Source organism: Hypanus sabinus, chromosome 4 (assembly GCF_030144855.1).
Source record: "Hypanus sabinus isolate sHypSab1 chromosome 4, sHypSab1.hap1, whole genome shotgun sequence".
NCBI classification, from domain to species: domain Eukaryota; kingdom Metazoa; phylum Chordata; class Chondrichthyes; order Myliobatiformes; family Dasyatidae; genus Hypanus; species Hypanus sabinus.
This window is the reverse complement of record NC_082709.1, coordinates 152,710,782-152,726,555: the sequence shown is the minus strand read 5'-3', so window position 1 is coordinate 152,726,555 and position 15,774 is coordinate 152,710,782. Positions and strand designations below refer to the sequence as shown.

The 15,774-nt window shown below is 44.1% G+C and overlaps 1 protein-coding gene across 2 annotated transcripts in view; it reads left to right on the top strand.

Annotated features, from left to right (window-relative positions):
* The window catches only part of polq (polymerase (DNA directed), theta), a 105,505-nt gene that overhangs the window by 49,029 nt on the left and 40,702 nt on the right, over positions 1–15,774 (top strand). For both annotated transcript variants that reach the window (XM_059968450.1, XM_059968449.1), the window contains exons 17-22: positions 4,331–4,574; positions 6,300–8,824; positions 13,746–13,886; positions 14,124–14,329; positions 14,443–14,683; positions 15,295–15,488. In XM_059968450.1, the coding sequence (XP_059824433.1) occupies positions 4,331–4,574; positions 6,300–8,824; positions 13,746–13,886; positions 14,124–14,329; positions 14,443–14,683; positions 15,295–15,488 (3,551 nt within the window). The remainder of the gene's footprint in view (positions 1–4,330; positions 4,575–6,299; positions 8,825–13,745; positions 13,887–14,123; positions 14,330–14,442; positions 14,684–15,294; positions 15,489–15,774) is intronic.

Sequence of the window (15,774 nt, the reverse complement as noted above, 5' to 3'; positions counted from 1 at the left end):
CGCCAAGTCTGCTTCACCAACAAAGGGAAAAGCCCGCGCGGGACTGTGAATACATGCCCCCTACAGCATCCGCGCCCGGGGAGGGCGGGATCAGGGAAGCTTTAAAGTGAGGCCGCGAAGTTCAAATAAAATCTTTTTAAACTGCAGTTTACCGACTCCGTGTCGTTATTTCAGCACTGTGTGTAGCACACCGCTACAATTGGTGACCCCGACGGCCCAAATGATATTTGGGCTGAAGATGAACGATGCCGCATCTGTTCATGCTGTTTCATTGAAACTGCCAAGCTTCTGGACACTGCGACCTCACTTATGGTTCCAGCAAGCAGAAGCCCAATTCCATGTTCGGCAGATAACCTTGGAGGACACACATTACTACTATGTGGTGAGCTCCCTCGACCAGGACACAGCGGCCCAGGTTGAGGAGTTCATACTCCCCCAGCGGACGGCAAATACACGGAATTCAAAGCCCTGCTTATAAGGACTTTCGGACTCTCATGGTGCGAGTGAGCTGCCTGCTTACTGCACCTGGATGGTTTAGGAGACAGGCTGCCATCAGCGTTAATGAACGAGATGCTCTCCCTGGCTGGAGGTCGCAAGCCCTGCCTCATGTTTGAGCAGGCATTCCTGGAGCAGCTGCCCGAGGACATACGCCTGCTGCTGTCCGACGTGGATTTCAGCGACCCCCGGAAGGTGGCGGCCCGGGCGGACTTGCTGTGGAACGCCAAGAAGGAGAGTGGGACGTCCGTTGCACAGATCACCAGGCCACGCTCCCAGCAGCAAACCAGACCAGGCCCGGCCACAGAGCCCGCTAACCCCAGAGGCAGGGGTGAGGAGACCAACGAACAATGGTGCTTCTACCACCAGCGGTGGGGCACAGAAGCCCGCCGCTGTCGCCCGCCCTGCAAGTTCTCGGGAAACGCCAGGGCCAGCCGCCGCTGATGGCTATGGCGGCTGGCCATCGGGATAACCTCCTGTATGTGTGGGACAAGTGGTCAGGACGCCGTTTTTTGGTCGACACCGGTGCTGAGATCAGCGTCTTACCTCCGACGAGTTACGACACCTGCAACAGGGCACCGGGTCCCACCCTGAGGGCCGTGGACGGCAGCACAGTCCGGCTCCAGCCGGTTCACGTGGGACTTCACACTGGCCGCCATAGCCCAACCGCTTCTGGGTGAGGATTTTTTGCGGTCTCACAGCCTACTGGTCGACCTGCCGAGGCAGAGACTGGTCCACGCCGAGACCTTTCAGACGTTCTCCCTGGGTGAAACCCAGTTGCCAGCCCCACACCTCGACTCCATCACGCTGTCTGACAACGACTTCACCAGAGTCCTGGCAGATTTCCCATCAATTCTGGCACCTCAGTTCACGGCAGCCATGCCCAGACACAGCATACAGCACCACATCCTGGCTCAGGGATCACCCCTCCACGCCCGTGCTTGAAGGCTTTCCCTGGACGAGCTCCGACTGGCGAAGGAGGAGTTCAAGAGGATGGAGGAATTGGGGATCATCCGGCGGTCCGCCAGCCCATGGGCCTCCCCCCTGCACATGGTGCCCAAAGCGACAGGGGGCTGGAGACCATGCGGCGACTACCGCAGGCTGAATGAGGCTGCAACACCGGACCGCTACTCTGTGCCGCACACTCGGGACTTTGCAGCAAACCTGCCCGGCGCACGGATCTTCTCCAAGGTAGACCTTGTCTGGGGATACCATCAAATCCCGATGCATCCGGACAACGTCCCCAAAACGGCTCTCATCACCCCTTTCGGCCTTTTTGAGTTCCTCCGCATGCCGTTTGGCCTGAAGAATGCCGCACAGACGTTTCAGCGGTTAATGGACGCGACCTGGACTTCGCTTTCAGCTATTTGGACGACATCCTCATAGCCAGCAGCAGTCAGGAACATCTGTCCCACCTCCGTCAACTCTATGCCCGGCTGAGTGACTACGGTCTAACGATCAACCCGGCCAAATGCCAGTTCAGGCTCGGCTCCATCGACTTCCTGAGCCACTGGATCACTATAGACAGGGCAACCCCTCTGCCCGCTAAGGTAGACGCAGTCTGCCATTTCCCCTGACCCACCACAATCAAAGGCCTTCAGGAATTCGTGGGTATGGTAAATTTCTACCACTGCTTTCTCCCTTCAGCTGCCCGAATCATACGCCCCCTGTTCGCCCTGATGTCGGGTCCGGGCAAGGACATTACCTGGGACGAGGAGTCCGCCGCTGCTTTCACTAAAACCAAAGAAGCCTTGGCAAACGCCACGATGCTAGTGCACCCCAGAATGGATGTCCCTACCGCCCTCACAGTGGACGCATCTAACACGGCAGTCAGTGGGGTACTGGAGCAACTCATCGAGGGTCGCTGGCAACCCCTGGCGTTTTTCAGCAAACACCTGCGACCACCCGAGCTCAAGTACAGTGCTTTCGACCGGGAACTGTTGGCGCTATACCTGGCAATCCGGCATTTCAGATACTTCTTAGAAGGTAGGCGCTTCACCGCGTTCATGGACCACAAGCCGCTTACCTTTACGTTCACGAAGGTGTCCGATCTCTGGTCGTCCTGCTAGCAGCACCATCTGTCCTACATCTCTGAATACACGGCGGATGTCCGGCACGTGTCGGGTAAGGACAATGTCATGGCGGACGCGCTCTCTCGCCCTAACATTCATGCCCTTTCCCAAGGGGTAGACTTTGAGGCGCTGGCAGAGGCGCAGCAGGCAGACAAGGAGATCCCTAGTTACAGAACCGCAGTCTCCAGTTTGCAGCTGTAGGACCTCCCCGTAGGCCCAGGTGAGAGGACCCTACTCTGTGACGCCACCACCGGCCAACCCCGTCCCGTCATCCCGGCAGCCTGGCGGCGGCGCGTTTTCAACTCCATTCATAACTTAGCACACCCCTCCATCAGGACAACCGTCCGGATGGTCTCCAGCAGGTTCATTTGGCACAGTCTCCGCAAACAGGTCAGTGAACGGGCCAAAACGTGCATGCACTGCCAGACGGCCAAGGTGCAGCGGCACACCAAAGCTCTGCTGCAGCGGTTCCACTCCACCCACTGGCGTTTTGACCACGTTCATGTGGATATCATGGGCCCCCTGCCAGTGTCGCGAGGAGTGCAGCACCTCCTGACTATCGTGGACTGGTTCACAAGATGGCCAGAGGCGGTCCCGCTCACCGACACCACCTTCGAATCTTGCGCCTGGGCACTGTTTGCCACCTGGGTATCTCGCTTTGGTGTACAGGCCCACATTACCTCCGACAGAGGCGCCCAGTTCACCTCCAGCCTGTGGTCAGCTATGGTCAGCCTTTTGGGGACACAGCTGCACTACACCACTGCCGACCACCCACAGTCGAACGGACTAGTGGAGCGTTTCCACCGTCACCTGAAGTCGGCTCTCATGGCCTGCCTGAGAGGAGCTAACTGGGTGGACGAGCTTCCCTGGGTCCTACTCGGCATCTGCACGGCGCCCAAAGACGATCTGCACACCTTGTCCCCTGGTTGTCCCCGGGGAGTTCATACCAGCCCCAAGGGGGCACGAGGAAGAATCTGCAGCAGTCCTGGGCAGACTACGCGAGAGGCTCGGCAACCTGGCCCCCATACCCACTTCACAGCACGGGCGGCACCCGACCTGCGTACCCAAAGACCTGCAGAACTGTAAGTTTGTGTTTGTACGAAGGGGCGGGCATCGGCCACCGCTACAGTGGCCCTACGAGGGGCAGTTTATGGTGATCAGGAACAACAGGTCCACGTTCGTGCTGGACGTTGGGGGGAGAGAGGAAGTTTTCACGGTGGACTGACTCAAACCGGCCCATGTGGACCTGTCGAGTTTCCGGCACCGCGGCGCAGAGGCCAACCTCCCAAACAGGGTCCAGCCCGGACTGTGGACATTGGAGGGTGTATCACCGGTTCTGGGGGAGGTTATGTGGTGACTCACTTCCTAGCGCACTCGAACGGGCTCACAAATAGCCAGTGCGCCGGCATAAAGGCCAGTCCCAAAAGGGCGCCAAGTCTGCTTCACCAACAAAGGGAAAAGCCTGCACGGGATGGTGAATACGTGCCCCCTACAGCATCCGCACCCGGGGAGGGCGAGATCAGGGAGGCTTTAAAGCGAGGCCGCGAAGTTTGAATAAAATCTTTTTTAACTGCAGTTTACCGACTCCGTGTCGTTATTTCAGCGCTGCGTGTAGCACACCGCTACAATGCGCTACTTTTAAGGACTATAGTAATTATTAATGTTTTCTGTGCAAGATTATTTACTTCATAGAGGCATGCTATTTTTTTCTTAGGCTGTTTTGAAAACATTAAGATGTTAAAGGCTCTCATTACCTTATACAGGCATGGTATCCGTGTTCAGCAACAGGCTTGGTTGGCACAATATGGAAATGCTCCTCTCACAGTTTCAGAGCCGCCTTAGCTTTGGCATTCAACGACAACTCTGTGATCTGGTGCGGATTTCCTTGCTGAATGCCCAGCGCGCACGAGCTTTGTATAATGCTGGATTTAGCACCATTTCTGAGCTCGCGCACGGGAACCCTGCTGATGTAGAAGCAGCTCTGAGAAATGCAGTCCCATTTAAAAGGTATGGATTGAACGGAATGTTACTTTAAGGATTGAAGATCTATGAATTGATCTGTAATACTCTCACACAAGGAACTGGTTTTGTGTAGGTTTGAGAATTATGTGCGATGCAGTATTACAATTTTTTCATGCATTGACATTGTATGAATACATTATCGTGACTTCCTATTTCTAACCTTCACATTTTTACCTAAAAAAAATTGTTCAATTTATTAATGCAAAACTTTTATTACATTCCCTTCCTTAAGAGACCTAACAATGTCACTTGATAGAATGTGCTGAGTTCTAACTCCAGTCTGGCCTGTACAAGTTTTCAAAAACAATCTGTCCATTGAGTTATCTATCTAAAAAAAAAACTATCTACAAGCTGTATTCAACATGTTTACATTCTCCTTTAAATAAGGAGACCAATACAGGAGACCAACTCCTGATCATCATTTTCTGAGATTGAGGATGACTTTGACTTTGAGAGTTCTGGGGTGACTAATGTGGTCCTTGCAGCAGATGGGGCAGGTGAGTGGGTGATTTGTGAGGTAATTTGCTCTTTCTGCTGCTTATGCAGTGCACCTCTGTGGTTGTTAGTATCAGTCCATTAGCAATACCGAATGCTCTTCTGCATTTTAAGCTACTGTTGTGTATCAGCGGTTTCCAGGAATCAGTAGGGATGTGACATTTTATCAGGAAAGCTTGACAGCTTGGAATAGAGCCTCTCTCTTGGGAGACTGGTGTGTGTGTGTGTGTGTGAGTGATGTGGCTGGTCAAATGTAACTCACTTCATGGTGTTGCTGCACGAGGATGCTGATGTCTTTCCAGTGAATCTGGGGGATTTTGTAGTGGTGGCATTGGTGGTATTTTGCCGTGCACACTTGATGGAACGTTGGTTTGAGTGCACTGAGCCAGCCCGTTGGGCTTGGCAATACTCTACACGTCCTCTGGAACTAGAGTACAGCCTTCCTACTTTTGACTTTGATTTCCTCTAACAAAAAAGCAATGTCAATCTGTCAGCTTTCCTAATTACTCACTGTACCTGTACACTCACCTTTTGTAAGTCATGCTCCTATAAACTTGTGCTATCAGCTCTGACTACTTTAAGAATATTCTTTCTATTGGTTCTCACTTCAAAACTTCCCTGCTTTATAAATGATGAATTTTCATCATTACATTTATAAATGAGAATCAGTGTAAAACTGAATTTGTTAAAACTGAAAATGATTCTTTTTACAATTTGAAGGTGGGCCTGATTTCCTTTTTCTTGTTTTATTTCCAGAAGTTTTTGTTGTTTGATCTTTCTGGAATGTAGTCCTTATTTCATACAGCTTCTGCCGTACTTGAGCAGTGTGATGTTTTATTGAAGAATGAAACTGATCACTGAACATTAACGAGCAGTTTGAATGCCATGTCACTCCACTTCTTATTCTACTTCCCATTGTGATTAAGGTTCTTGCTTCTCCCTATCTGAACTCACTGATGATAACCAGTAGCTTCACTGAAATGAATAATTGAAATAATAACCTTTATGTTTTAATTCCAAAGTTACATGTATTAGTTTTCTGCCAGCCGAAGTAACGACAGGCAGAATATTCTTATGAATCAGCTTTCCTCATTTCAAAAATAAAACTTGCAATAATCCTCTTCCCATGCTACCAACAAAATAAATACCCTTTGCTTAAAAAAACAAACTATAAGCTTGAGCAGAAGTTAATCAGTAAAACATCTCTTTCATCAGTTCTAGGAGAGCAGTGGATGAGACAGAGAATGAAGCTCAAGAGCGCAGGAAGACACGTTGTATATGGGTGACTGGAAGGAAAGGCCTATCTGAGAAAGAAGCTGCAGTGTTGATTGTCCAAGAGGCCAGGAGTCATCTTCAAAAAGATTTGGCTTCAATGGGTATTGAATGGAACTTCGAGCAGCTGTTGAATTCTAAAAAGCAAGAGGATGCTGAAAGCAATCAGGAGCACGATGATGCTGCCCTTGCAGGTCAAAAAATTGAGTCAGTTGAGAAGAGTCTCGGACCTTTGGAAGTTCCATTTTCTGAACCTTTGGAATGCATTGTTGGTAAATCTGAAATAACTTGTAAGAAGAATACAGAAAGCCTTATTTCCAACAGGGGAATTACCAACAAGCAGCTGCCATATAACCTTTCCAAAGAAAATATTTGTACTGTAGTTGATGGGAATTGTAGGGCAACCAGTATGGATCAATCAAATGTCAAACAACATGTTCAGAGTGACATAGTTGAAAGAAATATCATTGTGAGGGACTGTGTTCTGGACAAAAGTAATGATGTGAACCATGAAGAAAAGACTTTTGCAGAAAATGCAGTTCAAACTTCGCACCAAATACAGCTGGAGAATGACTCAAGAAATCTAAAGAATGGAGAATGCATTGTTAATGAGAATAAACCAGACAATTCAAATGTTGTTGGCTTCAAGTCATCTCAACGGAGTTCTCTGACAGGGGGGTTTGATGAGAGTTTTCAATTGGATTCACAAATCGAAAGGATTATAGAACGTGCTGCTGTAGTGTTGGCTCCATTTAAATGCCCACAAGAAGCTGAATGCAGAGTGCAAGTCCAAAATGTGACAGAAATAGATGAGCACTTAGTTAATACTGAAGCAAAAACAGACCAATCTGATAGTAACACTCCAAATGAAAATGAGATAGTTAAAAACAAGCCTGTTGCAAGACAGAAAACTCTACATTTAACACATTCTAACACCACAGCTGGAAAGGAAATGTCTTCTACTATGGTAAAATCCATAATGGTATCTCCCAAAAGTGTTCTAGCTCCATCCTCTCAAATAGTTTACCCTGTACTGAAAGCCAATGATTTATCTTTAATAGATACTCAATTAGAGAACTTCATACTAGATTATAAGACACCATCTTCTGAAGAAGCTGTCCAAGCTGTTCAAACAGTTAATGGTGCAGAGAATAATTCAAGTTCCAGTGGTGTAAAATTCAATTTTCAAGAACTTCTTGGCCATTCTATGACTGATAATGAGAAGACACTGAACATGAGTGACAGTCTATTTGATAGTTTCACCGAACCTCCCCCATATGATGACATGAATGAACTGGAATTTCAACCAGGACAAGAGCTTGCACATAAAGCAGATAGGCACACTTCATTTAGTCTGTTTGAAGAAGATGGAATTCAAGATCAAAATGATATGCAAACTTCTGAGGGAAGTTTGCATTGGACTGATTTGTCCTTTAATCCCTCAGACTTTAAAGATTTTAGCCCAAATACCTCGAAGGAGTTGCATGTCCTTTATCCAGATGGGAGTACCTCTGATATTGCTGATTGTGTTAGACTACAAGATGAAAAATGGGTGAATGATCAGATAAAGAACAAGCCAAAGGAAAGCATATTAACTAAGGAATTGTTTATACAAATGGGGGAAAATAAGATGCCGGATAGCAATAGCTGGATGTGGTCAGACACTTCACTTGAGCTAAATTCAGGGATGAAAGATATATTAAATCAACCACCAGCTTCCCCAGGTCTGAGAGATTCAGGTTTAAATGACCATACCAACAGAGAAGAAGCAGACCTGAAGAATGATCACTGTTTTGGGCGGTATACAAAATTTGATGGCATACAGAACCATGCAAAGGAAAGCTCTGATGCTCCAGACCAACAGCATACTCTGGTGTTGGATCAAACAGTGAAAACCCTTAATCAGGTGGCATTAAATCACAACAAGAAATTAGATACTTTTAACCAGTCCCCAGTTTTGGAATTGGATGAACAACCAGAATCCAGATCGGATAGTCGGAATGAAGTTCCTCCAACACCTCCCAATGAACCTGTGACTCCAAAAATCAAAATGGCATTGACAGCTGTGACAAATGAAAAATCAGAAGAAAAGTGTAAAAAGCAATCGTTGACTAAAATTACCCCTATTTGCTTGACTCAAAACCCTGTTTTTGAAAAAGCAGAAACAGAAATTTCTCCATCTCATCATGTTGACTGTAGTTACGTGGTAAATTGTAATGCTGATGCTCAAGGTTCTTTCATTGATGAAGAGTTTTTACTTCAACTGTCTCAAGACAATTTAGCATCCCCAGCCAGGCCCTGCAGTGCAGAGGCATTCAGCATTATTGATGTGGCGAGTAGCCGAGTTCTTTTCCAGACATTCATAAAAGAATGGAAAAGTAAAGAAAGATTTGCACTAGCTGCTGCGTGTGAGAAAAAGGAATGTGTTCTGTCACCTTGCTCAGAGATTGGTGCAAGATTCAAACAAGGTTGGTAAAGCTTCAAAGGAAGTTGTGCATGTGCCATTATACTCTATAGTAGAGGGTAGCTTAGTTGATATCTATAGCCTGAATTAATAGTATAATTTATTTTGTATTAAATTAAAATCAATTGTGTGTCATGTCTCTGTCTATATAAAATTTTTGACTTCGGCTGGGATGGCTTTGTTGAAAAACTACTAATTTCTCTGGTTGGAAGGAACCCTGTTCTGGAATCCAAGTGAATACTTTTTATGCAATCATGCCCTGAATATAAGACATAGGAGCAGAATTAGACCATTCAGTCCATCGAGCCAGGTCCGCCATTCCATCATGGCTAATCCCGAATTCCACTCAATCTCATACACCTGCCTTCTCACCATATCCTTTGATGCCCTGACCGATCAGGAAACAATCAACTTCCAGCTAAATATTTGCACAGACTTGGCCTCCACTGCATTCTGTGGCAGAGCATTCCACAGATTCACTACCCTCTGGCTAAAAAAACCCTCCTTACCGCTGCCCTAAAGGGTTGCCCCTCAATTTTGAGGCTGTGCCCTTCAGTTCTGAATACCACCACCAAAGAAAACATCCTCTCCACATCCACCTTATCTAGTTCTTTCAATGCGCAGTAGGTTTTAATGAGATTCCCCCCCCCCCCCCAACATTCTTCTAAACTCCAGTGAGTACAGACCCAAAGCTGCCAAACGCTCCTCATACAGTGGTGCTTGAAAGTTTATGAACTCTGTAGAATTTTCTCTATTACTGCATAAATATGATCTAAAATGTGATCAGATCTTCATGTTATTCCTAAAATAAGATAAAGAGAACCCAATTAAATAAATAACACACAAACATTACACTTGTTCATTTATTTATTGAGAAAAATGATCCAATATTACAAATATTTGTTGAAAATGTGTCCACTATAAGAAAACTACTGAACAAGAGTGGTGTTCATGGAGGAAACCACTGCTCTCCAAAAAAAAATCTGAAGTTTGCAAAAAAACCACCTGGATATTCTATAATGCTTCTGTTCTGTGGACAAGTGAGACAAAAGTAGAACCTGTTTCCTCAAAACATTGCTATGTTTGGAGGAAAAAGGACACTGCACACCAACACCAAAACCTCATCCCAACTGTGAAACATGGTGGAAGGAGCATTATGGTTTGGGGCTGCTTTGTTACCTCAGGGCTTGGACAGCTTGCAATTGTTAAGGGAACAATGAATTCAAAATTGTATCACAGACCTACTTTATTGATCCTGAAGGAAACTGGGTTTCATTACAGTTGCACCAACCAAGAATAGTGTAGTGATATAGCAAAATAAAACCATAAATAATTATATAATAGTAAGTAAATTATTCCAAGTGGAAATAAGTCCAGGACCAGCCTATTGGCTCAGGGTGTCTGACATTCCGAGGGAGGAGTTGTAAAGTTTGATGGCCACAGGTAGGAATGACTTCCTATGACGCTCAGTATTGCATCTCAGTGGAATGAGTCTCTGGCTGAATGTACTCCTGTGCCTAACCAGTACACGTTAGGGTTAACAGTCTGTCACATGAAGCTTAATAGAAGTTTGATAATACAATAAGACAATGATCTGAAACACAAGAGTAAGTCAACACCAGAATGGTTTAAAAAGAAATAATTCATGTTTTGGAATGTCTGAGTCAAAGCCCTGACCTTAAACCTATAGAAATGTTGTGGAAGCACTTGAAGCAAGCGGTTCATACAAAGAAGCCCACCAACATCCTAGAGTTGAAGCAGTTTTGCAAAGAGAAATGTCCTAAAGTTGCCCCAAGCGGATGTGCCAGACTAATCAACCATTACCGGAGATGTTTGGTTGAAGTTATTGCTGGACAAGGGAGTCACACCAGTTACATAGTTTTTCCAACAAATCCATGTAATATTGGATCATTTTTCTCAATAAATAAATGAACAGGAATAATGTGTTTTTGTGTTAATTATTTATTTGAGTTCCCTTTATCTAATTTTAAGACTTGTGTGGAGATCTGATCACATTTTAGGTCATACTTATGCAGAAATAGAGAAAGTTCAATAGGGTTTACAAACATTCTAGCACCACTATATGGTAACCCCTTTGTTCCCAGAATCATCCTTGAGAACCTCCTCTGGACTGTCCAATGACAACACATTCTTTCTGAGATATGGGGCCGAAAACTTGACAATACTCCAAGTGCAGCCTGACTAACAAAGCCCTCAGCGTTAGCTCCTTGCTTTTAAATTCTATTCCCCTCGAAATAAATGCCAACATTGCATTTGCCTTCTTTACTACAGACTCAACCTGTAAATTAACCTTCTGTGAGTCTTTCATGAGGATTCCTAAGTCCCTCTTCACCTCTGATATTTGAACCTTCTCCCGATTTAGATAATGGTCTGCACTATTGTTCCTTACACTAAGATACATTATCATATATTTCCCAATACTGTATTCTATCTGCCACTTTTTTGCCTGTTCTTCTAATTTGTCTTAAGTCCTGCTGCAATTGCTTCCTCAGCACTGCCTATCCCGCCACCTATCTTCATATCATCTGCAAACTTTGCCACAAAGCCATCATTTCCATTATCCAAATCATTGACAAACTATTTGAAAAGTAGCGGTCCCAGTACTGACCCTTGAGGAACACCATTAGTCCCTGGCAGCCAACCAGAAAAGACCCTTTTATTCCCACAAACTGACTCCTGCCTGTCAGCCATTCCTTGTCCAAGCCTGTATCTTTCCTGTAATGTCACAGAATTTTATTTGTTAAGCAGTCTCATGTGTGACACCTTATCAAATGCCTTCTGAAAATCCAAGTAAATGACATCCACTGCCTCTCCTTTGTCCACCCTGCTTGTTTCTTTCTCGAAGAACTCCAACAGATTTGTCAGACAAGAAACCATGTTGACTTTGAATTATTTTATCATCAGTTTCCAAGCACCCTGAAACCTCATCCTTAATAATAAACTCCAACACTTTCCCAACCATTGAGGTTAGGCTAACTGGCCTACAATTTACTTTCTGTTGCCTTCCTCCATTTTTAAGGAGTAGAGTGACATTTACAATCTTCCAGTCCTCTGGGACCATGCCAGAATCAACTGATTCTCGAAAGCTCATGATTAATGCATCCATTATCTCTTCAGCAGCCTCTCTCAGACTCTGGAATGTGGTCCATATGGTCTAGGTGACTTATCCACCTTAAGACCTTTGAGTTTGCCTAGGACTTTTTCCTTTGTAATAGAAATGGCACTCACTCTTGCTCCCTGACACTCATGGACCTCTGGCACACTACTAGTGTCTTCCACAGTGAAGACTGATGCAAAGTACCCTTTAAATTCATCTGTATTTCTTTGTCTCCCATTACTACCTTACCAGCATAATTTTCCAGTGGTCCAATATCAACTTTCACCTCTTTTTTACTCTTTATATAACTGAAAAAAGCTTCAACTTTCCTGCTTTATATCATTGGCCAGATTGCCCTCATATTCCATCTTTTCCCTTTTTATAGCTTTTTAAATTGCCTTTTGTTGGATTTACAAAGCTTCTCAATCATCCAATTTCTCACTCACTTTTGCTACCTTAAATGTCCTTTCCTTAGCTTTTATGCAGCCCTTAACTTCCTTTGTCAGTCAGAGTTGCCATTTGAGGACAACTTCTTCTGTGGGACATTTCTATCCTGCACCTTGTGAACTATTCCCAGATACTTCAGTTATCTTTGCTTTGCCATCATCCCTGCCAGTATCCTCCTCCAATCCACCTGGGCAAAGCCCTCTCTGATGCCTCAGTAATTCCCTTTATTCTATTGCAATACTGACAGATGTGATTTATACTTCTCCCTCTCAAATTGCAGTATGAATTCAATCATATTGTGATCACTGCCTCCTAAGGGTTCCTTTACGTTAAGCTCCCTCATAAGATCTGGGTTATTACACAACACCTAACCTTAAAAGAGCATCCACTAAAGAGATATGTTTGGTGAAGTAGCATCTAAATTACCCAGCAGTTAATGCAGAGAGTTGAACGAATGGTCTGGAGCCAGAGTTCAATTCCCAGTTGTGTAAATTAAATTCAATTGATAGTCTGGAATTAAACAAAAGTGAGTAATTTCTAACAATGAAATTGCATATATCATCAAGTTCAGCAGTGGTTTCAAGGGAGGAAATTTACGATCCTTGGTGATTTTGGTATTTATGTAACTTCAGATTGACCAACGTGGTTGACTCTTACATACTTTCAAAGTTACACAATGTCCTGACATAGAAATATTTTGCTGTTTATTCATTGTTGCTGGGACCAAATCTGATACTTCCTAATTGCATTTAAGAAGTATCTTCTTCAGAAGGACTGCAGTAGTTCAAGGTGTGGGTCACCGCAATCTTTTCAAACAACTTTGGATGGGTAATAAACAAAGGCCTTTCCAGTAATTGGCAGTTAAAGACGATGAGTATTTTTTGGGAAAATTTTGGGAAAACATTTCCTTACTTTTCTCATCCTGTGACAACCATGGTTACCCATAGAATGCCAACATAGTGGCAAATTTAAGTCTGTTTTGTGGGGACTAGAATCCATTAACCCAACTCACTCAAATTCAGATCCTTTTTGCCAGATGGGTTTCACCTCTCTGCATATCTAAGCTGATGTTATGTTGGGCTTGTGTCCAAATCCTCACACAATTTACTCCTGAGTAATTAAAAAAAGGGTTTTAAATCTGGTGTTTTATTTGGAGAAGGATTTGCAAATGTGAAACAGATTCAACTCTTGATTGCAAATGTCAGCTGTCCTTAAACTCTCAAACAACTATGCAAACTCTGGTTGTTTTCTATTTGGAGTAAAACGTTAACTCTGGTATTTTATTTTTGAGAATTAAGTATGTTCTTATGGGTGGAGGTTTATTTATTTGACTTTTCTAATCCCTTCATCTATTTTCTAGCCCAGACTACAAAGATCCAAGCCAAAGCCAATGGCTTAGAAGTGAGCAGTCACAAAGACCTTATATTGATTGGATTGTGTGTATCTTGGGGAGGGAAGGATGCTTATTACATCTCCTTTCAGGATGGTCAGCAAAGCACTGGTAAGAAAAGCTTAATTCTGTGAATATCAGACCCGAAGATCCATCCTTCTGAACTAACTGTTTGGAGTTTCATCTCCCTCAGCAAACAACTTTAACTAAATTAGGTGGAGGACTGGAATGTAACTTATGATCATGTGCACAAACGTATTTATATTTAACATATTTGTTGTCATGCAACTTCCTGTGGGAAATATTAGCAGTTATTGCCCATCTTTAACTCATTTTATATTTTTAAAGGAGACTTAAGCAACAGTTTGGCTCCTCCACCTCTAGACCCTGATCTCTCTGTGAAAGAGCGGCTTCTCCACGTACGTTCATGCTTGGAGCAAGGTGGAGTTACTGAAGAACGACGTTCAGTTATTATGTATGACTTTAAGCAACACTACAAGATTCTCCTTCATGCCTGCAGCATCTCCATGGAAGGCAATTATGAAGATCCAAAGGTAGTAATTGCATTTTGCTGAAACCCTGAGTCACTTTTGAGGAATTACTTAAACTTGAACTATTGCTTGCCATTTTGGAAAAAAAACTTGTGGTAAATTTGTGTTGTGTTTAGGTTGCATGTTGGCTGCTGGATCCTGGTTCCAAAGAGAGGACCCTTCATAACATGGTGACCAACTTTCTCCCTCTGCAACTTTCATTGTTAGAAGGAGTGAAAACAAGTCAAGGCATTCAGAGTCTTGGGCTGGATGTACAAGCAGATGTCTCAGGCCGTCACAGAGCCTCCATCGAGTCTGTGTTGGTCTTTAATGTAATGAATCAACTTAATATTCTACTTCAGAAAGAAAATCTGCAAGGTAGATCAGCAGGTTTTGTTGCAAATACAAACCGGTAGATAGATGATTTGAGTTATTGTGCATCTTAGTTTTTTTACATGTATCCTTTAGGATGGATAGGGTTTGTTTAGGATGGATTTGAACAACCTGAAAGGCACGGGATAAAAATTTGTCTAAACGAGATCTGCACTCTATATGTGCAATGATCATAGAGTCATACAGTATGGAAATGAGTCCTTCACTCAACTGGTCCCATGCTGACAAAGATTCACATCTAAGCTGGTCCACTTGCATTCTATAGGCATGAGTGTATATTTGTTGATGCTGGATGTCTTGTGTCTGTGCAATACAAAATATTCGAAGATTTCACTTGAATTCTTCATGAACTAAATGCAAATGATGTATTACTCATTCTTTTTAACAATGATTTTTTAATTTTTTAAATTAAAAATCAAAATCTTCTACATGAGATCTGCCCCTCGTCACTCTCCCATCAGAGTGCAGGCAATTCCATCAATAAACACTTGTGGAAGTGGTGGGCAGGGGAGTGCAGCTAGGTGAGGAAGGAGCTCCCATCCCCTACCCCCAATGTTAGGCTTTACTGACATGTTACTTTCTCTACTCTGTTACAGACGTGTTTTGCAATGTTGAAATGAAGACCCAATATTGTCTGGCATTGCTGGAGATGAACGGGATAGGATTCAGTACCGCTGAGTGTGAGAGCCAGAAATACATAATGCAGGCTAAACTTGCAGACATTGAAGAACAAGCTTATCGGCTAGTGGGACACAGTTTCTCTCTGACCTGTCCAGATGACATTGCAAAGGTAAGATTGTAACGTATCTGCAGACTTCTCTATTTGACTCGGATTGAATCTTAAACCTTCTCACTTAAAATGTTATCATTTCAGACTGACTTATTTTTTCCTTATTGGCTGTAGGCTAATTATTCAAATGCTATGATTTTTTTAGCATTAGGTTTATGTCCCAATGCTTTAGGCTGAAAAAGTTTGCTTTCACATCTCTGTTGAAACTGAATATTGAAGGAAAGATTAGATTTGCTGCCCTGCTGTTGAGGAATTTTGAGGAATTCCTGTAACCCTTGTGTTGAAT